We start from the raw sequence: 25,158 nt of genomic DNA, 5'->3' as shown, positions 1-25,158 counted from the left end.
TCTTTATAAAGAGTGCAAACCAGAAGCACGTGAGCCACTGACTCAATACTGCCATCTTGTAAAAATGGTGCAGAGCGCCAGGAGCTGTTGTGTCCTTCTCAAGGTGCCCTCCAGCTCATGACACAGCAGGGCATTGTGAGGAATGCACCCCCCCAAATAATACCCCCCAGCCCCCCTACACTATGCCAGCATGCTGTTCTCACAGTGGGAAGCCTGCAAGCCAGACCTGAGTGCAGCACCATTCTGCCCACTTGCAATTCCCCTCAGCTGGTTGCCTCTGACACTGAAAGTAGAACATAGTTATTGTAGCACCTGCTTGTGATCTGAAGCACGTCACCTGCAGGATTTCAAATAAATTGCATTCTAAACTCCCATTTCAGGGGAATTGTGATTTTGTTCAAAATTATGTTGCTTAGGGAAGAAGCTCTTTGATATAAACAATTATATACTGAGCTGTCTTGGGAAACATTTCATTTTTGATTATCAGTATTTATGGGAAGGACTCACTTCGCTGTGTCTCCATTTAGCCATTTCCGGGTCTCTCCCATCCCTGGTTGGATGCCAATCCAGTAGCTTCTCTTCATGCCATGACGTTTACAATAAGCCTTTAAAAGACCAGAAGGTATTAGAGCCTTGAACCGCCATGTTCACAGTGCAACTGAAAACTTTACACAAATCTAAAATGTTTACCAGTTTCTTTTTTTAAAAAAAGAAAGAGCAATTTGTTGGATGGAGTTCTTTTTTTACATAAATAATTTTTATTAACATTTTACCATTTTTTGACATCGGAATATCATATAATATATAACAAGAAGAAGAGGAAGAGGAGTTTGGATTTGATATCCCGCTTTATCTCTACCCGAAGGAGTCTCAAAGCGGCTAACATTCTCCTTTCCCTTTCTCCCCCTCAACAAACACTCTGTGAGGTGAGTGGGGCTGAGAGACTTCAGAGAAGTGTGACTGGCCCAAGGTCACCCAGCAGCTGCATGTGGAGGAGCGGAGACGCGAACCCGGTTCACCAGATTACAAGTCTACTGCTCTTAACCGCTACACCAAACTGGCTCTCTAACAAAAATATTGTTCCCCAATTTCCCCTTCCCCCCACAACTTCCCTCAGTTTCCCATTCTGGTTTTTTGACACATTATCTTATTTGACACATATATCTTATCTGCTTATTAGTTATTCTTATTCTCTAACATTCCCCCCCCCCAAAAAAAAATTTCCAAGTTTATAACAAATATAACACACTCAAAATAAAAAAAAACATATTAAAAAGAACTATTCTCCAACATTTTTTAACATAATTATTATTCTCTCATCAATTTAGCATCCTCATTCTCTTTCCTGCATTTATTTCATTAATAGTGAATGTTGGATGGAGTTCTTAACTCAGTTCCGCTACCAGTACACAATACAAATGTGGGGTGGGTGTTTGTTTTAAATAAATACTTTTTAACAAAAAATATTTTATGTGCTCAGTGTTTACTGCTATGACCCTACAATTATTTCTGTATTTAAATCAGCTCCTTTGTACTACATAATGCTTGAACTTAATGATTAAAGTACAATATAGCCTGGTTCACATAAGCCGTGGTTTATTAAACTATTGTTTATTAAACTATGGGTTAGAATTATGTGGTTTACTTACTGATCTGAAGCTATGGTTTGTTGCAGGCTACAACTAATCCAGAATGCGGCAGCTAGACTGGTGACTGGGAGTGACCGCCGTCCTGAAAGACCCACATTGGCTCCCAGTATGTTTCTGAGCACACTTCAAAGTACTGTATTGGTGCTGACCTTTAAAGCCCCAAACGGCCTCGGCCCAGTATACCTGAAGGAGCATCCCCACCCCCATCGTTCAGCCCAGACAATGAGGTCCAGCTCTGAGGGTGTTCTGGCGGTTTCCTCACTGCCTACTGTGAGGTTACAGGGAAGCAGGCAGAGGGCCTTCTCAGTAGTGGCACCTGCCCTCTGGAACGTCCTCCTGTCAGATGTCAAGGAAATAAACAACTATCTGATTTTTAGAGGACATCTGAAGGCAGCCCTGTTTGGGGAAGTTTTTAATGTTTGATGTTCTATCGCTTTATTATTATTATTATCACTGCTTTTTTTTCTGGGGGAAGGCAGGGGTACGCATACCTCTAAACATTTTGTGAATCTAAGTTTGGCCTCATTGAGGGGCAGTATTTCAATATGAGTAGGAAAACGAGAGTACCCCTAAACATTTTTAAAAGGAAAAAAGCACTTCTTATTATTATTAATATTCTGTTGGGAGCTGCTTGGATTGGCTGGGGAGACCTGACTGGATGGACGGGGTATAAATAATAACAACAACAACAATAATTACAAATGATTGTTTGTTTTAACAATCACTCAGTGTTATGTGCTAACCCAGCACCCTTGTTTAACCATGGTTTGTCTGACCACTAACCAAGCTACAAAGGCATGAGGCAAGAGCAGTTGGGAAATGAGCCAAAGCCATGGTTTCTTGGACCACCCATAGGACAACTCATGGTTAACTTGTGGTTTCTCGAACAAACCATGGCTTTGAAAATACAATAACCTATTAAACATTAAAAGCTTCCCTAAACAGGGCTGCCTTCAGATGTCTTCTAAAAGTCAGATAGTTGTTTATTTCCTTGACATCTGATGGGAGGGCATTCCACAGGGCGGGTGCCACTAACGAGAGGGCCTTTGCCTGGTTCCCTGTAACTTGGCTTCTCACAGTGAGGGAACCGCCAGAAGGCCCTCGGCGCTGGTCCTCTGTGTCTGATAGAACGATGGAGGTGGAGATGCTCCTTCAGGTATACTGGACCAAGGCCATTTAGGGCCGTTTAAAGGTCAACACCAACACTTTGAATTGTGCTCGGAAACGTACTGGGACAGACAGACAATGTTTCCACACCTCACCTTTTCATCCTCTTCAATCCTAGCAAGAGACGCATGGTTTGAGAGGCAAAAATCGTAGCTGGAGTTCCAATCCCCTTCTTCTTCCGAAAAGTAGTAGCATTTGTTTCTAAAACCAGTCCAGTTATATGGGCAACATTCAGCAAAAACGGGGTTGAAACCTGGTTGCTCTGTTCTGTTAGAATGAACTAAGATAGGTACAGAGAATTCAATGTTACCGGATTATTCATCTAGCTATCCCTGAGAAGCACAGACAGATTCTACTGGGATCATTCGGCTGAAACAGAGTAGCGCCTAGCTATCTACCTCACAACTCCTTAGAACATAACTTTTCTGCATTCCTTTGCAATTCCCAAGTGCAAAACACAAGTCACATATATCTTAAGCACATATGTATCCCTTTTTACAATACACTCCATTCACCAGCCATCTTGGAAGATTAGCTGAAAGTAACAAAATTGAGGCACACAGTCTCTAAAGAGAAACAACGTTCTGTTGCCAAGGGCAGGATGACAACCACACCTACAGGAAGCCTCTCCGGAAGCCAGGAGTTGGCCCAAATAACTTGCTGTTTAAAGTGAAGGACAAGAAAGCATTCACTCTCAATTCCATGCACAGATAGGCACTTGAATCTTACACTTGTAACCAGACAATGTCCTCCACCATATCTGACAGCAGGAGCTATGGGGCCATAGGGCAGATAATAGCAGCACAGAGAGCTCTCTTCTCCAACAGCTCACCATTACTTTCTCCCACCCATCTCCCATCTGCTACCCGAGGCAGCTGCTTCACTCTGCCTCATGATAGGGCTGGCCCTGCAGGGAACACTCATGCAGGATACAGTTCAGGCATTTGCCCCATTGCTGGAAGACAAAGGGGAGCAGGAGAACTGAGAGCTTGGTAATCTCAATTTCCAAGACCAAGGGAAGAAAAATTGGGAAATATGGAAAAGCTCCCTTTGTGTACACACTGTGATAATAGGCATCCAGTGCTGGATGCAGGTGCCTTTTTGGGGTGCTGTACGTATGATGTCATCCCTATGTTCTCCCTATCCCATAGTATTTGCCAATCTAAAGCAAATTCTGCTGGAACTGTTATACAGTGGCACCTCAGGTTACGAACGTGTCAACTTACTTTTTTCGGGTTACGAATGATTGTAAGCTCTCTGAGGCCTCTGCGAATGCCGGGAGCCAAGCCAATTGTGATTGTGGAAGAGGACCCTGAGCCCCCATCCAAACAATGAGTGCACGTAATAAAAGAAATAAATGTTATTTTAAAAAATCTAAAATACTGTCTTATTTATTTTATAGTACAGTACATTGATTATTGCCTTCATTTTATGGATCAATGGTCTCATGAAACAGTTAAATTCGTGTTAAATTGCTGTTTAGGGGGTGTTTTTCATCATCTGGAACGGATCAATCCACTTTCCATTACTTTCAATGGGAAAGTCTGCTTCAGGTTAAGACCGCTTCAGGTTAAGAACGGACTTCCGGAACCAATTGAGTACTTAACCTGAGGTACCACTGTAATTCCTTTAGTGCTGAAGATGAAAACTTTTGCCCAACACGGGTCTTGAACTCACAACCCTGAGATTAAGAGCTTCATGTTCTACTGACTGAGCTATCCCAAGTGGCTGAAGAGAAACTTCAAGGAAAGTAGCATCCAAGTTTCTGCAACTTACCTACTGCAAGGACAATGATGAAGATAAAGAGGACAACATTGAGAACAATGGAAGACTTTAGCCATGAACATTGCCTGTGTGGTAGGGAACAAATAAAACATATATCCATAAGCGCTCGTGAGACTGATCCAACAGAGCTTTGGAGAACTCTATGTTTAACACCTTTGTGTTCTGTATGACAGCTTAGTCAAATATTGAACTGGTGGGACCAGCAACAAAATGTTGCAGTATAATATCCTCACCACAAACCAGGAGGACTCTCCTCAAGGTTGTGGCCTCCATGCCCTCCTGCAGAATAGTCTAAGCCAGAGCTTTCCAAACTTTTCATGCTGGTGACACACTTTTTAGAAATGCATCATTTCGCAACACAGTTTTACTAGCAAGTTGGATGTGGGATGTAACATAAGCAGTCAAGTATTCCTATTTGCCCAGAGTGGACACACAGGAGGATGTTACTCCAGTAATGAGAACGTCCTGTCACATCTAGTCTGGAGCATCCTCCCTCTGCGTGTGACCAGGTGAGAGACCCCGTAAAACACACAGTTTGGAAAGCTCTGCTCTAAGCTGTAAGCAGCTCAAGCAGGACCAAATTTCTCGGTCCTTACTGGGCTTTCTGAAAGGATTTCCCCCTAAATGAGAGCCTAGAGTCGACTCATCTTCAGCAGAGCACAGATTCAGGGAGCACCAAAGCAAGGTTGGGGATCTCTTGCTCTGAAGCCCCATCTCTATGTTTGCCTTCAGTGATGTAATAATAATAATAATAATTTGAACCCTGCCCCAAAACTTCCCTTCAGATGTCTTCTAAATGTTAGGTAGTTGTTTATCTCTTTGACATCTGATGGGAGGGCATTCCACAGGGTGGGCGATTCAGCAATGCCAATACAGTCATATCTCATGTTACGTTTGCTTCATGTTATGTTTTTTCAGGTTGCGTCCTGCGGCGACCCGGAAGTACCGGAAAGGATTACTTCTGGGTTTCGCTGCTCGTGCATTCGCAGTAGCGCTAAATAGCGCTTTGCACATCCGCACAAGTGTCAAATCACACCGCGCACCTGTGCAGATATGGTCTTTAGGCTGCGGGCTTTTCATGTTGCGAAAGGGGCCTCTGGAACGGATCCCATTTGCAACCAGAGGTACCACTGTATAATCCACTAGAAATATATATATTTTTAATTGTCCAGTAGCATCTTAAAGGTAAAGGGACTCCTGGCCATTAGGTCCAGTCACGGATGACCCTGGGGTTGCGGCGCTCATCTCACTTTATTGGCCGAGGGAGCCGGCGTACAGCTTCCGGGTTATGTGGCCAGCATGACTAACCCGCTTCTGGTGAACCAGAGCAGCACACGGAAATGCCGTTTACCTTCCTGCTGGAGTGGTACCTATTTATCTACTTGCACTTTGACATGCTTTCGAACTGCTAGGTTGGCAGGAGCAGGGACCGAGCAACGGGAGCTCACCCCGGCATGGGGATTTGAATTGCCGACCTTCTGATTGGCAAGTCCTAGGCTCTGTGGTTTAGATCACAGCACCACCTGCTTTCGTGTGCATGCACACTTCTTCAGCTCATACCAAGAACAAACTTAGTTGGTCTCTAAGGTGCTACTGGACATTTTATTATTATTATTATTTCTACTGCGTCAGACCAACATGGCTACCTACCTGAATACAGTGGTACCTCGGGTTAAGAACTTAATTTGTTCTGGAGGTCCGTTCTTAACCTGAAACTGTTCTTAACCTGAGGCACCACTTTAGCTAATGGGGCCTCCCGCTGCCACCACGCCGCGAAAGCACGATTTCTGTTCTGCGCTACTATTTCTGGGTTAGTGCAGTCTGGAACCTGAAGCATCTGTAACCCGAGGTACCACCAATTATTTGGTATAATCCACATAATTTTTGCCACCCCATTGCCAAGCCAAACTGTCCTCCTTGTATCTTTGTGCTGTCGTTTCGCATCTTTCAGCACCCATAGCAAACTTTTCACCCCTACCTTTAAAACTTTCCACCACCTTCCTCTACCCTAACCTTCTCCATTTCCTTCTTGTCAGGTCCTGCCCATAAGGCCGATTATACAAATAAATGAGATTGTAAAATGGTGCCTGCTGCAGCGAGGGTTATAGTGGAGATGTACTGAACTTCAAATGGCCCCAGTGCTCCCCAAGAGAACCTCCTTTCCTTATTTATATCTCCTTCTACATTTGTCTCCTGTCTTTTTTGCTTCTCTCCCTAGCCTTGCCTCTGTCTCCTTCTCCTTCTCGCTGCCTCCAGCTTCCCTTTCCCCAATCAATCCCTTAGCATCCTTTCTTCTGTGGTCTCCTCCTTCCTAAACCCACAATCTGAGCCAATTCCAACCACACCTTGGGCGAAGCCAAGATTTTTGTTGGAGCGGATTAGGTCTTTTGTTGGGGGGGGGGGGAGAACCTCATCTATGTGTTTTTATATATTTTTATTAATTGCGGGGACAGCTGTCCCTCCCCGCCTCCGCCCTTTGCTGTGCCCATGAACCACACCTAGACACCTGCTTTTTATGTTAGCCCCTGTGAATCCACAAAAGCTTCTCACGACCTACCTCCATCCGTTCGTTTCAGTCTCGTTGCCTGTTGGATCTTTCAAAGGGAATTCGCGAAGAGGACTGGCTTCATTCCCCTCACTTCTCTCTTCATTGGAGCTGGGGGGTGGGAAGGGGGCGAAGGTTGACTCTTCGATTTCCCCACTTTCCATCCTGACCAGCTTTTTTCGGGATCTTTGCCAGCTCCAAGGCTCTGGGAAGAACTTGGCGCATAATTCCCCTTTGCTCCCGTTCTGCGTTGTCCTGCCCTGCGAGGTGCTGCCAAGTTCTCAGCCTCAACGCGAAAGAGAAGCAGTCGCTCCGAAAGTCAAGCCTTGGCTTCTCCTCTCTGCTCCGAGAGGAAACTCAGTAGCCACTCCCCACTCCCTCCCCCCTCCCCCTCCCCCTCCCTCTCCCCGCCCCCCTCTCTTTCCGTCAATTTCTCAGCATTGCCCCAGCCACAACTCCGCTTCAGCCCTCGTGCAAGGCAAGGGATCCCTCCCCTTTGCATCTTATTTTGTGTTCCCTTCCAACACCACGCAGAGGGCCTTCTCGGTAGAAGTGCAAGGCCCTTCCATTAGATGCCAAGGAAATAAACTTTTAGAAGGTATCTGAAGGCAGCCCTGTAGAGGGATGTTTAAAATGTGTGATGTTTTCCTGTGTTTAAATTTGTTGGAAGACTGGTTGGGGCAAGCCAGAAGAAGAAGAAGAGTTTGGATTTGATATCCCGCCTTTCACTCCCCTTCAGGAGTCTCAAAGCAGCTAACATTCTCCTTTCCCTTCCTCCCCACAACAAACACTCTGTGAGGTGAGTGGGGCTGAGAGACTTCAGAGAAGTGTGACTGGCCCAAGGTCACCCAGCAGCTGCATGTGGAGGAGCGGAGACACGAACCCGGTTCCCCAGATTACGTGACTACCGCTCTTAACCACTACACCACACTACACCAGCCAGGTGGGTTGTTGTTGTTGTTGTTGTTGTTGTTGTTACTACTACTACTCATTTGGTTAGAGCATGGTGCTGATACCGCCGAGGCTCCAGGGTGGATTCCTGTATGGGGCAGCTGCTTAGTCTTGCATTGCAGGGGGTTGGACTAGATGATCCTCAGGCTCCCTTCCAATTCTACAATTCTTTGATTATTATTATTATGTAAAAGCAACAGACAAGGCTTTGATGGGTGTGGGACTGCAGGACTTGTTTGTCTGTCTGTTCTGTTTGCACGAGTGTACACTGCCCTTTACAGAGGGAGGTGGGGAACCAGCGGTCCTGGGATAGCACACCCAGTAGAGCACTAGACACTTAATCTTGGGGTCATGGGTTTGCACCCCACTTTGGGCAAAAGATTCCTTCCTTGCAGGAGGTTGGACTAGATGACCCTTGGGGTCCCTTCCAACTCTACAATGTAATGCTTCTATGATTCTATGATGCAGATGCTCCAAAGACTCCAGCTCCCTTCATTGCTGACCATGGTGCTGGCTGGGACTGATGGGAGCATGAGGCAAGGTGAGGTGGCCGCTTCAGGTGGAAGGATCCACAGGTTGGGGGGCAGGGAGGGGACTACTGAGGATGAAGAAGAAGAAGAAGAAGAGTTTGGATTTGATATCCCGCCTTTCACTCCCTTTAAGGAGTCTCAAAGCGGCTAACAATCTCCTTTCCCTTCCTGCCCCACAACAAACACTCTATGAGGTGAGTGGGGCTGAGAGACTTCAAAGAATCGTGACTGGCCCAAGGTCACCCAGCAGCTGCATGTGGAGGAGCGGAGACGCGAACCCAGTTCCCCAGATTACGTGACTACCGCTCTTAACCACTACACCACACTGGATGCAGCAGATTCGGCCTCCAATGAATGCCTTGGCCTCTGCTTCTGCTACAGTGGCAGCAGTAGCTGCAGCATGCTCTCTCCCCTTTGCAGAGGGGAAGGAAGCATCTTGTGAACACGCCCTTGTTGTGCCGTGTTGCATCCGACACTGTTCCGCTCCCAGGCATTGTCAAGCATATGCAATCTAGAGATGTATTTCCTGCCTGCTATAACCCAAACAAAAATATGTTGCATTAGACACCCTCCGGAAAAAGCAATTATCCCATCCACTTTAAGAAAGAAGATGAGAAAAAGGAGGAGCCAGAGCTGGATGAAACTGTCAACACCAGTTCTCTTGGTCGCCCCCCCACCCCAATTCTCCACATTTTATTTTGTTACACCTTTTCCCCAATGCGTTTGATTGTATTTTTCAGTCATAGTGGTACCTTGGTTTAAGAACTTAATTCATTCTGGACGTCCGCTCTTAACCTGAAACTGTTCTTAACCTGAGGTACCACTTTAGGTAATGGGGCCTCCTGCTGCTGCTGTGCGATTTCCGTTCTCATCCTGAGGTAAAGTTCTTAACCTAAGGTACTATTTCTGGGTTAGCGAAGTCTGTAACCTGAGGCGTAAGTAACCTGAGGTACCACTGTATTGCAAACAATATGCTCAACAATTTACAGTAAGAACTTAACAATGTGGAAGCTACTAAGTTTGATTGTATTTTTCAGTCAGGCAGAAACAATGTAAAGCATAAACCAAACTAAACAGAGAGAGACAAAGGATGCTAATAATAAGAATCAGAATTGATAGTTTGTTGCAGGGCAGGCCCAAGACATTTTGGTACATGTGGTGAAATAGAAACTGGTTCACCCCTTGTCACCAGGGAGCAACTACAGGGGTGCTGACTCCTAGGGACTGAACCCCTACGCAATATTGAATTGAATTTTATTACTGCGGTCACAGACCAGTTCCGGCTCACTTACAATATCAGGAAAATCATAAAACACAACAGGAATACATTGAATTGCAATTGGGTATAGAGACAATTCAGATACAGCGGCAGTTAAAAATATATATATTAAATCTTGATCACTAAAATTGTCATTTAAAACCTTAATCATTTTGGTAGTACAGCTTGTTCCCTAAGTTTTACGGCAGTCGCACAGAATTTGGCCACCCTTAGCGTGATCTCTAGATCCTTGTCCTCTACCAGGAGTTTTAGACATTGAAGTTTGGACCCATTTGGAGATTTTTGTATAACAGGAGTGATAAATACCGAGCGTATATCCCTGTAGAAACGGCAGCGTAACAAGAAATGAGAGACAGTTTCTACCTCCATCGAGCCGCAGGGGCAGACTCGTTCCACGTATGGTTTACCCTTGAATCTGCCCTGCAATAAGGCAGATGGCAACACGTTCAATCTAGTGAGGGTAAATGACCATCTGTATTTGGGTATTTGGAAGTGAGAGCTGGACCATAAAGAAGGCTGATCGCCAAAGAATTGACGCTTTTGAATTACGGTGCTGGAGGAGACTCTTGAGAGTCCCATGGACTGCAAGAAGATCAAACCTATCCATTCTCAAGGAAATCAGCACTGAGTGCTCACTGGAAGGACAGGTCATGAAGCTGAGGCTCCAATACTTTGGCCACCTCATGAGAAGAGAAGACTCCCTGGAAAATACCCTGATGCTGGGAAAGATGGAGGGCACAAGGAGAAGGGGACGACAGAGGACGAAATGGTGGGACAGTGTTCTCGAAGCTACCAGCATGAGTTTGACCAAACTGCAGGAGGCAGGGGAAGACAGGAGTGCCTGGCGTGTTCTGGTCCATAGGGTCATGAAGAGTCGGACATGACTAAATGACTAAACAACAATATTTGGGTATTTGTAATTTTGACAAATAATTTGCTGGGGTAAATCCTCTCCCATTATCTTTTATTGCTGGGTGTTTATTCATTTCGCTCATGTGGCATCTCCACAATATTTGTTAGTGGGAGGCTGGGCCCCCTCAGTGTTTGCCCAAGCATCACACATGATGTCATGACATTGTCTGTGATGCCTGGATGTAACACTGTCGTGCACAACAGCCAGATGCAACACTGTCGTGTGTGATGTCTGGGGGTTGCATGAGCCAGGAATGCAGTGGCACCTCCTCCTCTTGTGCGGAAGCAACCCCTGGCCCATGGGGGCAGCAGAAGGAGGAGGAAAAGGAGACAGAGAAGCCACTGGCCATGGAGGTTGAGCTGCCTTGTGACACTCAGACATCATGCCTGATGGCGTTGTGTCCAGGCCCTGAGTATTGTGGGGTGTGAAACACAGAGCAGTCAAATACAACATTCCTAGAGTGGACATAAAAAGGGGATGTCTGGACCAGCCAGTCAGAACTTCCTGTTTCCTCCTGGGCTGGGACAAACTTCCTCTACATGTGACCAGAGGTGGGCGTGACCTCCCCTTTGCAGGTAACAAAATAGCACAGAGGAGGCAGCCATCTCTCTCTCTGACTCCATTCCTCAAAGTAGCAACATTTCCTTGGCCTGAGATGCTCTCTTCCAGCCAAGAGAGGACAAAGGAACTATCTCCTTATGGGATACATTCCACGTGTATAGATTTTGTAACCTAAGTCTGCCTTCTGGGATCCCTCTGTGAACAGAATGTGAGTAAACTATTTTATATACTTTTATACAAGACTGTGTCGTATCTATTCTTTTAAGAGGGAATAAAGGGGAATTACCAGGAAACTTATTTTAGAGGCTCATGCAAGCTTGGCAAAGATGTTATCCAATGTGTAAGTTTAAAAGGGGGATGTTACTCTGCTAAATCGTAGAACTTGTTAACACAAGTTGGGAAGGATATAATTAAACAATATATCCTCTCCTGACTCCCTGAACATTCCCACAAGTATGACATCCGGGTGTCATGCACAGTGTTGCAACATTGCGCATGGCACCCGGGTGTGATGTCATCAAGTCACATCAGCCCCCTTCCCCCAATCTCTTTCCCAGGTTGGTGCATCTGATCAGGAACAAGAGAGGGAATAAAGATCTATGTCGGAATCTGCTGCCCCTGTGGATCCTGCTGCAAGGCAAAGTCTCTCCTTCCTTGCCTCCCACCTTGCCACTTAATGGCTGTTATATGGCTGCCTCCAAAAACAGAAAGATGCGTGCTACAGAAAAGAGCCGGGAACCAGAGGCAGCGCAGATAGTTTCTGTGGCAGCCTCTCATCTGATGAAACATCTAGTTCCATGCAGTGTTTGTTGTAAAAAATAAATAAATCCACAGATGAAGTTTTTGTGTCAGTTTACATTTCTTAGTACAGAAAGTATTGATCTGATACGTAGAGATCTTTCCTATTCTAATTGATTCAAGAGGGTTCTGGAAGCTTCTCTGTGAAAGAAACAAGCAGAAGAAGAAAAGTTTGGATTTGATATCCCGCTTTATCACTACCCAAAGGAGTCTCAAAGCGGCTAACATTCTCCTTTCCCTTCCTCCCCCACAACAAACACTCTGTGAGGTGAGTGGGGCTGAGAGACTTCAGAGAAGTGTGACTGGCCCAAGGTCACCCAGCAGCTGCATGTGGAGGAGCGGAGATGCGAACCCGGTTCACCAAATTATGAGACTACCTCTCTTAACCACTACCCCACACTGGCTCATGGTGTTTGGGTTATTCCTTCAGAGAAGCTGAGTACAGCTGGCTTACAGCTGGCTACCACTCAGTGGATTTGTAACTGGCTGACTGACCGAACCCAAAGGGTGCTCATCAATGGTTCCTCTTCATCCTGGAGAAGAGTGACTAGTGGGGTGCCACAGGGTTCTGTCTTGGGCCCAGTCTTATTCAACATCTTTATCAACGACTTGGATGATGGACTCAAGGGCATCCTGATCAAATTTGCAGATGACACCAAACTGGGAGGGGTGGCTAACACCCCAGAGGACAGGATCACACTTCAAAACGACCTTGACAGATTAGAGAACTGGGCCAAAACAAACAAGATGAATTTTAACAGGGAGAAATGTAAAGTATTGCACTTGGGCAAAAAAAATGAGAGGCACAAATACAAGATGGGTGACACCTGGCTTGAGAGCAGTACATGTGAAAAGGATCTAGGAGTCTTGGTTGACCACAAACTTGACATGAGCCAACAGTGTGACGCAGCAGCTAAAAAAGCCAATGCAATTCTGGGCTGCATCAATAGGAGTATAGCATCTAGATCAAGGGAAGTAATAGTGCCACTGTATTCTGCTCTGGTCAGACCTCACCTGGAGTACTGTGTGCAGTTCTGGGCACCACAGTTCAAGAAGGACACTGACAAACTGGAACGTGTCCAGAGGAGGGCAACCAAAATGGTCAAAAGTCTGGAAACGATGCCTTAGGAGGAACGGCTAAGGGAGCTGGGCATGTTTAGCCGGGAGAAGAGGAGGTTAAGGGGTGATAGGATAGCCATGTTCAAATATATAAAAGGATGTCATATGGAGGAGGGAGAAAGGTTGTTTTCTGCTGCTCCAGAGAAGCGGACACGGAGCAACGGATCCAAACTACAAGAAAGAAGATTCCACCTAAACATTAGGAAGAGCTTCCTGACAGTAAGAGCTGTTCGACAGTGGAATTTGCTGCCAAGGAGTGTGGTGGAGTCTCCTTCTTTGGAGGTCTTTAAGCAGAGGCTTGACAACCATATGTCAGGAGTGCTCTGATGGTGTTTCCTGCTTGGCAGGGGGTTGGACTCGATGGCCCCTGTGGTCTATTCCAACTCTGATTCTATGATTCTAAACTGCTTTTTGTTATCTCTTCTGTCCAGGTCACGCTGACTATCAAAGTCAGGCCAGAAGGAGCCTGGGTTTTATTTCCTCTTTCCATCTCTCTTCCTTCTGGTGTGGTGTTCTGTACATAATATGCTATAGTGTTAAGGTTTAGACTTATTATAAGTTATTGTAAGTTTAAGTTAAGTCTGCTGCAACTGGATTTCTTATGGACTTTGCCAATCCTGAATGTGACCATTATGCTCATTTGCCTTCAGTAAAGCTCTGCTGGATGAAATATTAAGTGCCTCCGGTCTACTTTTTGGGAATTCCGCAATGTGTTTAAGTTTTTACTCTGCTAACTATACGTCAGAGTTCTGCTCTGGATCAATATTGAGTAGAATTACATGACAGTGTGTGTGTGTGTGTTTGTATGTGTACAGTACCAGCCTTTGTTTCCCACGCATCAGTTCCTTCCCTCACAAGTATTCAGCTTCCCACCCCTCTTTCAAAAGCACACAGCCATTTTGCAATGACATTACAAAATCCTTGCTGCTGAATATGAGGCCCATACATGATGTCATGAAAGTAAAAAGGAGAACTGTGGATGCCTTTAGCATAGCTGAGCATTTATGTAGGTGAGTCTGCTCAGTTTCCTGTGGCCTGCAAGAAAGCAGGCAAGCCAGCCCATAGTGAACAGGCACCAGGAGCAGATTCTGCTCATTCGCATCCCACCCATTCTGTCTGCTACATTTGCCTTACAAAAATGTATACATTAGGGGAAATTTGCATTCAAATGCATATATTATGAGACATTCCCACTACAATGCTGATGCATTTCCATGAGGAGTTTATAAAATAATAATAATAATAATAATAATAATAATAATAATAATAATAATACAGTGGTACCTCAGGTTACATATGCTTACAGACTCCGCTAACCCAGAAATAGTACCTTGGGATAAGAACTTTGCTTCAGGATGAGAACAGAAATCATGCTCCGGCGGTGCGGCAGCAGCAGGAGGCCCCATTAGATAAAGTGGTGCTTCAGGTTAAGAACAGTTTCAGGTTAAGTACGGACCTCCAGGACGAATTAGGTACTTAACCTGAGATACCACTGTAATATCACAAATTGAGACAGAAATGTGGAGAACTAAACTGGACAAAATGGGAAAGTAAGAGAAACATACATTGACTGATTCACCCATTCCAAGGTGGGAGATAGAGAAAGGCCTCCCCATCAGATCTGAGGAAACTGGCTTAAGGTACCTCATCATTTAGACCAGGTGAGAACCAATATCCTGCTGTTTTTGAGAACTGAAGAGTCCAGGGATACTTTTGGTGGCTGAATGTTGTGACTCATGTGATGTTTTGAGGAAGCCAGTTGAAATATTTTTTATTTTTTTTAAAAAAAACCAGTTTAATAAATTACCTGAGAAATAAGAAACATACAAGAGCCTGGAACATCAGTGTTCTAGGGAAGATAGTGGGATAATTGCTGTGCATGCCAACACAGGGTAGCCAACATGACAACTCCAGTCACCCCTGCCAATGGGATGTTGTAGTCCATGTCGTTTTAAGGGCACCGTGTAAGGGCACCACTAGCAGTTACACTAGTGGCCAAAATTGTGGAAAACTTTTGGAAAAAGTGTATTTCCGAGGTTTGATGGTTCAATTATCTTTCCATTGATGTATAATTTTATGGTATTACTAAAAAGAAAAAGAAAGAAAAAGAGGTGTTATGAGCCATCATTGTCAAAACAAGATGACACTTGATTGCCTCTCTATAAACACTCCTTTTTCTGGTTATTTGGCTATAACGTTTGATAGAACACAGATAATTGAACCAACTTTGTTGCATTACATTCTTCATTAAATTATCTTTCCATTGATATGTAATTTATGGTATTACTCCAAAAAACGTGGAAATACACTTTCCCCAAAAGGTTTCCACAATTTTGGCCACTTGTGTACTTGGGAGGGTGCCACACTCTGCACATGTTCAGAGGCATCAACTTTCACCACCCTCTTCTATGGACAACAGTAAAGGTAAAGGGACCCCTGACCATTAGGTCCAGTCGCCGACTCTGGGGTTGTGGCGCTCATCTCGCTTTACTGGCCGAGGGAGCTGGCGTACAGCTTCAAGGTCATGTGTGGAATACAGTTCATTTACATTACAATACAGTGGTACCTCGGGTTAAGAACTTAATTCGTTCTGGATGTCCGCTCTTAACCTGAAACAGTTCTTAACCTGAAGCACCACTTTAGCTAATGGGGCCTCCCACTGCTGCCTTGCTCCCGGAGCACAATTTCCTTTCTCATCCTGAAGCAAAGTTCTTAACCCGAGGTACTATTTCTGGGTTAGCGGAGTCTGTAACCTGAAGCGTAAGTAACCCGAGGTACCACTGTATTGCAAACAATATGCTCAACAATTTACAGTAAGAACCTAACAATGTGGAAGCTACTATGTTATTAGATCTCAAACAAAAAGCTTGGACAACAGCCCGGATTGGAATGATATAACAACTTGGGAGTCGCTGTGTCATTAAACTTCAGATGATAGTCTTGGACAACAGCCTGGATTGGAAGATTGGAATGGAGTCAGCGGAAGCTGCGCTGGCAAATAGACAGCTGAAAAAATATATATACACAAATAAAGCTGTATTTCGATGGTTGAAAGGATGTATGATTTTTGACATGACTGAGAATCGTAGAGCCAGGGAAGGAGAACTTTAAAGCGTTAAGATCGGGATGTGGAAAATATGGAAGCAACGAAAGGAGGCAGGACTGAAGATTTGGAGATATGCTTCAGAGGTCTAGACTATGGGGAGCCCGGAAAAATTAATAATTAAAAATTGGATTACAATTTGGTCTTTTTTATTTTTGTTTTTTGTTTTCAGTTAGATTATTATGTGGATATGTTGATTGGCTGTCTTTATTGGAAAATCAATAAAAATGATTTAAAAACAAAAAGCAAAGCTGCGTGCAGGCTTGACTGTGCTGATTTCCCCTTGGAACCACCCTCCCTCCGTCCCGGCCGCCCTGCAGCTGCGCAGAGCCCTTTCTTTCTGACGCTCTCCTCTGCTCTCTTTCTCCGAGTCCCTTGCATCCGGCTCCCGGGGCGCCCGCATGGGGACGCCTGCTTCGCACGCCACCTCAAAAATCTGCGCCTGAGGCCAGTACAGACAGAGACACACACAGCAGTCCCCGGCAAGCACTAATAGAGGCGGAGGCAAAAGCATTGGGGGGGGGGAGAGAGACGAGGGGGGCAAGCAATGCATAGAAGGCAGGGGAGATCTCAGGGGTGCTCACGTGATTCGTTTCCCTTGTAAAAAAAAAAGAAAAAGGAAAAAAGATAAATCAATACACACTGCCGCAAGCAACAGTTCTGGCAGCGCGAGGTTAGATGTGGAGGGAAGCGGCTCCTTCAACCAAGTCCCTTTCCATGCTAAAGAGCAGCCTTCCTCAAACTCAGGCCTCCAGGTGTTTTCGGCCTACAACTCCCATGATCCCTAGCTAGAAGGCCCAGTGGTCAGAGATGATGGGAATTGTAGTCTCAAAACACATGGAGGGCCGAGTTTGAGGAAGCCTGCTAAAGAGCATGCCTCGCCTCTGTGCCTTTACACAGAGGGCAGAATAATAGCACCGGTGGTAGAGGAACTCAGTTGAAGGAGCCGCTTCCCTCTGCGTCTGAGTATGCGCCCGCTACTCTGCGCCACCAGGAGGACTCGCCCTCGGATCTGCAGTGCAAGGAGCACAGCCCCTCCGACTTGGCTAGAGCGGGCTGAGGAAGAGGCTCCGGAAAGTAAGGTCGAAAGAGAGAGGAGGGGAGAAGCAAGAAGGTGAAGGGAGAAGGAAGGGTTTCTTCTGGAAATGAAGCACAGGTGTTTGTGTGTCTAATTTTACCAGAAACACGGGGGACTAAGCTAGTTCCTCTGTTCCATGGAAGGCGTGCCACTGGTTCAGATGCGAGTTGTTCTAGCAAGTGCAGGATAGCAATTCTGGGAACTGCAGGTTTCACCCCCTGCTGCATATGACTGCTGAAAGGTCAGCACACTTGCTCAATGGGCAAGTTGAGTCAGGAAGCAGCTGCAACTACGGGCACTACTAGCTTAACACCTCAGAACGGCTTGAGATACGCCTGCTGTTTTCTTTCCGTAAGGCCCCGAACCCTTAAGAACAGGGCTGAATGTAAAAACGAAAAGACATTTAAAAGGCTACAGAATATGAATCAGAAAAAAAGTTTATATAAATATCACTCTGTGTGGTTCACACCAGGCAACTGCTCCAGCCTCTTACATAGTTTTGGCGCAGATGAAGTGGTGTTCATTGCTGCATCTTAAGAAGTTGGGTTTGGGCTCGTCATCCAGACAGGGGCAGTTTCCTCCATTTCCACTGTCATCCAACCTTCAACACAAGCAAGAGTTATGCAAGAGTTGGTATTTCCCTGACAGCAGTAAATAGAAAACTTCTGAGAACACAGTTACTAACAGGGAGATTTCATCTAGATTGGTAAGCCGTGAACCTTCAGGGAGGAGAGAAATGGGCAGGGAGAATCCTTGAGCATCTAGATTGCCCGCTGATTTTTCCTAGAAATGTAAGGTAAAGGTAAAGGTACCCCTAACTGTTAGGTCCAGTCGCGGACAACTCTGGGGTTGCGGCGCTCATCTCGCTCTATAGGCCAAGGGAGCCAGTGTACAGCTTCTGGGTCATGTGATCAGTATGACTAAGCTGCTTCTGGCGAACCAGAGCAGTGCACGGAAACGCCATTTACCTTCCCACCAGAGCGGTACCTACTGATCTACTTGCCCTTTGATGTGCTTTTGAACTGCCAGGTTGGCAGGAGCAGGGACCGAGCAACGGGAGCTCACCCCGTCACACTCTCATAGTTCTACATCAGAAAGTAATTACACCAAAGCAAAATGTTATGCTGGAACTGATCTTGGCCAACACCCTGATCTGCTAAGATGGCTTACCATCACTTGCACCTAACAGTTATGTACATTGGTAGTACTGGAGTCCAAAACAATGCAAACTTGTCCCACCAGAAACAGCAGCCCCTTAGCTGGATTCCCCAAAGGAACTATAGCATTTCCCCAAAAGTCAGGTGTTTGATGTTCTCAGCTCCTTCTCTACAGCATAAGCAAGATTAGATGGAGAGGCCATGGCCAGAGGGTTGCTGCTTTAAGCCTTTGCGTTTAGCTGAAGGGAGCCTAGGAGGGGTAGTCCAGGTGGGATGTAGAATCAGCTCCCAGTGAGCTGTCCAGGGTGCTGAAAGCCCCCTTATTTATAGACCAAGTTCCCACAAAGAACAGAGATAGCACAGAGACATTAGTGCCTGGTGGATAACAGAATGGATTCTGCCTAGCCTACTGTTTATTGCTCAGCTGATCTGCTTATGGGTGCTGACTTATAATATAATAATAATTTTTTATTTATACCCCGCCCATCTGGCTGAGTTTCCCCAGCCACTCTGGGCGGCTCCCAATCAAGTATTAAAAACAATACAGCGTTAAGTATTAAAAACTTCCCTGAACAGGACTGCCTTCAGATGTCTTTTAAAGATAGGATAGCTACTTATTTCCTTCACATCTGAAGGGAGAGTGTTCCACAGGGTGGGCGCTACTACCGAGAAGGCCCTCTGTCTGGTTCCCTGTAACCTTACTTCTTGCAATGAGGGAACCACCAGAAGGCCCTGGGCGCTGGATCTCAGTGTCCGGGCAGAACAATGGGGGTGGAGACGCTCCTTCAGGTATACTGGACCGAGGCAGTTTAGGGCTTTAAAAGTCAGCACCAACACTTTGAATTGTGCTCGGAAACATACTTAACCCGACCTTGTTTTTTGTGAGCGCCTACAGGACACAACTATAGGTGCAAATCTGAGCGAAAGTTTGCATCATACCCTTGAATATTATTATTGGGTTGTGGTTTTTTGTTTTGTTTTTAAAAACCGCTGGGGGAACTAAGGCTATCAGTCTTCTTCTGGCATCAGTCACAAACTGTGCAACTACCCAAGGGGGATGCATCTGGTTTTGTGGTCTCACCACTGAAGGACAGAAGAGAAAAGAGAGGACTTACGCCGAGCTGTTTCCATGGAGCTGTCCTGGCTCTCTGCTGACACTGATCCAAAATGAATTCTTGCCTTTTAGACACATCACAAAGTGCTTTAATGATCAGAATAAATGAATGTTAAGGGATGTGAGTTGCTAGAATCACAGGCAAATCATGCAGCAGCTGAACATATGCAAGTACTTCGATGAGATTTATATCTTGGACTCTATACAAATTTTCTGTTTTTATATTGCACATGGTTATTTCATTGTTGTTGCCTGAAATGTGGATTAAAATACACTTATATACCACCCTTTGTTTGTTGATTTTCTATACTGCCCTATACCCAGGGGTCTCAGGTATCAAGATGAAAAACTACAAAATACATAATAAAAATATAAACAACAACCCAATAGCTCTCTCCCACAAAAAAAACACATTTTAAAAAGGGCATAGGATGTCAATCAGATCAACCAAAGGCCTGGTTAAAAAGGAACGTTTTTGCCTGGTGGCTAAAGGTGTATAATGAAGGTGCCAGGCAAACAAATTAGGGAAGCTTTTAATGTTTGGTGCATTACTGTATTTTAATATTTTGTTGGAAGTGACTGGGGAAGCCCATCCAGATGGGTGGGGTATAAATAAATTATTATTATTATTATTATTAAGCATTCAAATAAATGAGTGAACCCCTACCTTCTTAGATAGGTTACCAGCTGTGACCTGCCATCTACTGCAGCCTTCTTTGGGCTAGGACTGGAGGATCTCCATTTAAGAAATAATAAAACTTAAGGTGCAATCCTAACCTTACTTACCTTGTAACAGTATTTCAAAGACATACATAATGTGGGTAATGCATCATAGAGTCATAGAGCTGGAAGGGAGCCCAAGGGCCATCTAGTCCAAAATGCAGAAACCTCAACACATGGTCCCAATCCACTTTGAAACTTAGCTTTTCAAACATAGTTTTATTACCTGGCAGAAAGCCCCACTTAATTCAATAGGACTTACTTATGCATAGGCATGGCTAGGATTGCATTGCAAACCTCTTTTGCCAATATCTATATGATGTATTCGTGTTTTGCGGGTAAAATTCTAAGAGGCTTTATATTATAATAAAGACCAGGCATAGGCAAACTCGGCCCTCTAGACGTTTTGGGGACTACAATTCCCATCATCCCTGACTGCTGGTCCTGTTAGCTAGGGATCATGGGAGTTGTAGTCCCAAAACATCTGGAGGGCTGAGTTTGCCTATGCCCGATAAAGACTTTATTATAAAGTCCATCAAAGCCCCTAATGGCTGAGCATCTTTATCACTATCGCAAAGGACATTCATGTCCAGCAGCCAAAATACTGGCATTTCTCACCATTTCGTCCTCGCTTTCCAACACAGCCAAGGAGGCCTTCTGTGAAGCACAGAAGCTCTGGCTGAGGGTCCAGTTCTTTTCCACATCTGAAAAGTAGTAGCATTTCTGCTCGTAGGCTTTCCAACCAGATGGACATACATGCGCCTTACTAGAACAGACTGGCTGCTCAGGCACTTTTCCTAGGCCGGAGAAAAACACACAGAGTTAGATGCTGTCTTATCCAACCTCCTCTTTTTGAGTACCATGGGCAGAATCAGAGAATCTTAGAATCACAGAGTTGAAAGGGACCCTGAGGCTCAGGGGGCTGACTCCCCCCAACACATTGAGGGGGGCCAGCAGGGGGGGTCATGGAGGGTGCTCTTCATGTCCCAGCCTCGCCCAGGTAGCTTCCTCCAGGAATGCCTACAGCTGTGTCACCCAACCCTCTCAGGCACCTTGTGGCCACACCATTCAAGGCAGGTGTCACACCCTTCATACAGAAATGTGTTCCCTGTGCCTTGAATTGAATCCTGTACAGTCGTACCTCTGGTTACGTACTTCATTCGTTCCGGAGGTCCGTTCTTAACCTGAAACTGTTCTTAACCTGAAGCACCACTTTAGCTAATGGGGCCTCCTGCTGCCACCGCTGCCGCATGATTTCTGTTCTCATCCTGAGGTAAAGTTCTTAACCTGAGGTAGTATTTCTGGGTTAGCGAAGTCTGTAACCTGAAGCGTATGTAACCTGAAGCGTATGTAACCCGAGGTACCACTGTATTGAACATGGTGGGACTTATTCCTGAGTAAACATGGCGTTATAGTATTTTTTTGGGGGGGGGGAACCCACCTAAAACCTAGATTGTGATTAATCAATTGATTAATTGGGATATGGGTGAAAGTACATGCTGGAGATCTGTGCCCAGACAAGGAATCCCTGAGCTGGCTTATGCAAAGCAGCTTGGCTGGCCTAGCAAAGAGCAAATCTGTTAATACGACAAAAGAGGTCCTTTGGCCTGGGGAGGCAGATGGTGTCAGGGTAGCTGGGTGTGAGGTGACGGGAAATGGGAGTCTTTTAGTAAGGTGTTGTGGGAAGGAGGAGGAGGAGAAAGAAAGACCCCTATCGTTCAGCCCGGACACTGAGATCCAGTGCCAAGGGCCTTCTGGCTGTTCCCTCATTGAGAGAAGCGAAGTTACAGGAAACCAGATAGAGGGCCTTCTCGGTAGTGGCACCCGCCCTGTGGAACGCCCTCCCCTCAGATGTGAAGGAAATAAGCAGCTATCTTATCTTTAAAAGACATCTGAAGGCAGCCCTGTTTAGGGAAGCTTTTAATATTTAATGTTGTATTGTTTTTAACACTCGATTGGGAGCCGCCCAGAGTGGCTGGGGAAACTCAGCCAGATGGGCGGGGTATAAACAATAAATCATCATCATCATCATCCATCTTGGGCAGAGTGGTTGAAGAGATGGGAGAGATGCCTTAGACTCCGGAGCTGCCCTGCTGTGGGGGACAAACCCCTCTTGAAATGACCATGCTGTAAGTTCTGGACTCCCTAGATGCAGACTGAAGGTGTAAATACTGTAGGTGAATGAACCATACTTCTTAAAGCTACAGCAGTCTCTGTTGTAAGTGAGAGCTGGACCATAAAGAAGGCTGATCACCAAAGAATTGATGCTTTTGAATTATGGTGCTGGAGGAGACTCTTCAGAGTCCCATGGACTGCAAGAAGATCAAACCTCTCCATTCTTAAGGAAATCAGCCCTGAGTGCTCACTGGAAGGACAGATCCTGAAGCTGAGATTCCAATACTTTGGCCAGCTCATGAGAAGAGAAGACTCCCTGGAAAAGACCCTGACGTTGGGAAAGATGGAGGGCACAAGGAGAAGGGGACAACAGAGGACGAGATGGTGGGACAGTGTTCTCGAAGCTACTAGCATGAGTCTGACCAAACTGCGGGAGGCAGTAGAAGACAGGAGTGCCTGGCGTGCTCTGGTCCATGGGGTCACGAAGAGTCGGACATGAATAAACGACTAAACAACAACAACAGTCTCTGCCATGTCTCAATTCTCCAAAAGAACAGAGACCCTGGGTGAGTGCCTGGAACCCCCTTGGATCTTGCTACTGCTCAGTAGTGAGGGGAGGTGGGGTTGGCACCCAACTTTTGTAACAATACAAAGAATTGCCTGGAGCAGATCTGTAATCCTTGACAGATTACAAACTGTATTTTAGGGGATTTCCTCCCCACTCCCAACCACTGCTTTGTTTTTTCTAACCACTGCTTTAGGTATTTTTTCCCAACCACAATTTTGCATGCTATTCAGAGGTTTCCATTATTTGTTTAGGGGATTTTGTTGTGTAGGGGAGATGATGCTCTGGGGCAACCAGGTGTGGGAGGTGAGGAGCTCCTAGTCAAAAGCTCAGCTTGTGGCTGGCAGGGGGGCTGAGGATGGATTCTCTGCCTCTACTGCCCCTGACGAATCTGCCTCCCACTCACCTCCTTCTACTGCGGCAATGTGGGAGCATTGGGGAAGCATGGCCGAATAAATGAATGAATGAAGCAGAATAAGCCCACTACTGATGCACTATTATTGTGTTGAGAACGTGCTGCATAATCCACCTTCAATAAAACAGTGGTCTACATGGGCCCAAAGTTATAATTCGTTTTTCTGCCATGTTTATCAAAGCAACACTTACCACAAGGAAAGTCACCCAGTGCTGACCTTAGCCATTTCCTGCCTTTTGTGGAATATTGTTAGAGGCCACCCCAATCTCTGCCCAGTAGTGCACAAGATTCCAGGGGTCTTGGCCTTCTTCCAGGGTCTGGGGAAATGAAGGTGCAGCAGAGGCCATAGTGGCTTTAAGAAGTATGTTTTATTCACATCTTTACAGCTGAGTTTGGATGGAGGGAGTCCAGATCTTACAGCATGGCTATCTCAAGAGAGGCTTGTCCCCCACAGCAGGGCAGCTCTGGAGGCCAAGGTATCTCTCCCAAACTACTTTCAACCAGCCAGCCCACCAGCCCAGAAGATTCTGCCTTTCTCCTCCGCCAGCGTGGTGTAGTGATTAAGAGCGGTGGACTCGTAATCTGGTGAACTAGGTTCGCTTCTCAGCTCCTCCACATGCAGCTGCTGGGTGACCTTGGGCTAGTCACACTTCTCTGAAGTCTCTCAGCCTCACTCACCTCACAGAGTGTTTGTTGTGTGGGAGAAAGGGAAAATAATAATAATAATATTTTTTTTTAATTTATACCCCACCCTCCCCAGCCAGAGCAGGGCTCAGGGCGGCTAACACCAATAAAATCACAGTAAAAACATAATAGGGAAAAACAAAAAAACAAAAACAAACAAAAAAACAAAAATTTAAAATACAGGTTAAAATGCAATTTAAAATGCAGCCTCATTTTAAAAGTAGCCGATAAATCAAGACCATAAGGGGAGGGAAACATAAGGGTCAGACTGAGTCCAAACCAAAGGCCAGGTGGAACAGCTCTGTCTTGCAGGCCCTGCGGAAAGATGTCAACTCCTGCAGGGCCCTAGTTTCTTGTGACAAGAGTGTTCCACCAAGTCAGGGCCAGTACTGAAAAGGCCCTGGCCCTAGTTGAGACCAATCTAACCACCTTGCAACCTAGGGCCTCCAAAATGTTGTCATTTGTGGACCTTAAGGTCCTCCACGGGGCATACCAGGAGAGGCGGTCCCGTAGATATGTGGGTCCTAGGTCGCACAGGACTTTAAAGGTCAAAACCAGCACCTTCCAGCTGACCCTGTACTCCACCGGGAGCCAGTGCAGTTGGTAAAGCACTGGATGAATGTGATCCCATGGCAAGGACCCCGTAAGGAGCCTTGCAGCAGCATTCTGTGAAAGGAGATTGTTAGCCACTTTGAGACTCCTTAAGGGGAGTGAAAGGAGGAATATCAAGTCGAAACTACTCCTCCTCCTTCCCAGCAGCCCTTGCAGAGGACTTTCCTCTTTGTGTCTGCTTGCTCCATCTTTCTTACAATTTTTCTCTGACATCATGCCTGGTTGCCCCAGCAACCTTCTTCTCTGTGCTCTGTGGTCAGAGCCACTCCCTTTGTCTCAGTGACTCATTTTTGTTCTG

General features: G+C 45.7%; 3 protein-coding genes across 8 annotated transcripts in view; all 3 read right to left on the bottom strand.

Annotated features, from left to right (window-relative positions):
- Positions 1-7,502, bottom strand: part of LOC310670821 (C-type lectin domain family 2 member D-like) — a 107,827-nt gene extending 100,325 nt beyond the window's left edge. Inside the window, exon 1 of the mRNA XM_083426598.1 lies at positions 7,159-7,502. Within this exon, the coding sequence (XP_083282724.1) occupies positions 7,159-7,310 (152 nt within the window). The 5' untranslated portion in view covers positions 7,311-7,502. The remainder of the gene's footprint in view (positions 1-7,158) is intronic.
- The window catches only part of LOC310670891 (C-type lectin domain family 2 member B-like), a 221,216-nt gene that overhangs the window by 9,329 nt on the left and 186,729 nt on the right, over positions 1-25,158 (bottom strand). For 4 of the 6 annotated variants that reach the window (XM_083426731.1, XM_083426732.1, XM_083426734.1 and 1 more), the window contains exons 4-6: positions 21,088-21,266; positions 19,751-19,836; positions 17,894-18,079 (exon numbers count right to left, since the gene is read on the bottom strand). The exons of 1 other annotated variant lie outside the window; for it this stretch is intronic. In XM_083426731.1, coding sequence (XP_083282857.1) covers positions 17,968-18,079; positions 19,751-19,836; positions 21,088-21,266 — 377 coding nt within the window. In that variant the 3' untranslated portion in view covers positions 17,894-17,967. Of the gene's footprint in view, positions 1-17,893; positions 18,080-19,750; positions 19,837-21,087; positions 21,267-25,158 lie in introns of those variants that run through there. One more of the 6 variants, XM_083426735.1, reaches the window with a different exon arrangement.
- The window catches only part of LOC310670910 (C-type lectin domain family 2 member D-like), a 48,179-nt gene that overhangs the window by 14,164 nt on the left and 8,857 nt on the right, over positions 1-25,158 (bottom strand). The window lies entirely within an intron of this gene.

Source organism: Podarcis tiliguerta (genome assembly GCF_965153285.1).
Source record: "Podarcis tiliguerta genome assembly, chromosome: 2".
In the NCBI taxonomy this organism is placed as follows: domain Eukaryota; kingdom Metazoa; phylum Chordata; class Lepidosauria; order Squamata; family Lacertidae; genus Podarcis; species Podarcis tiliguerta.
The sequence above is the reverse complement of the archived record's forward strand: the minus strand, read 5'-3'. Positions and strand labels throughout refer to the sequence as shown.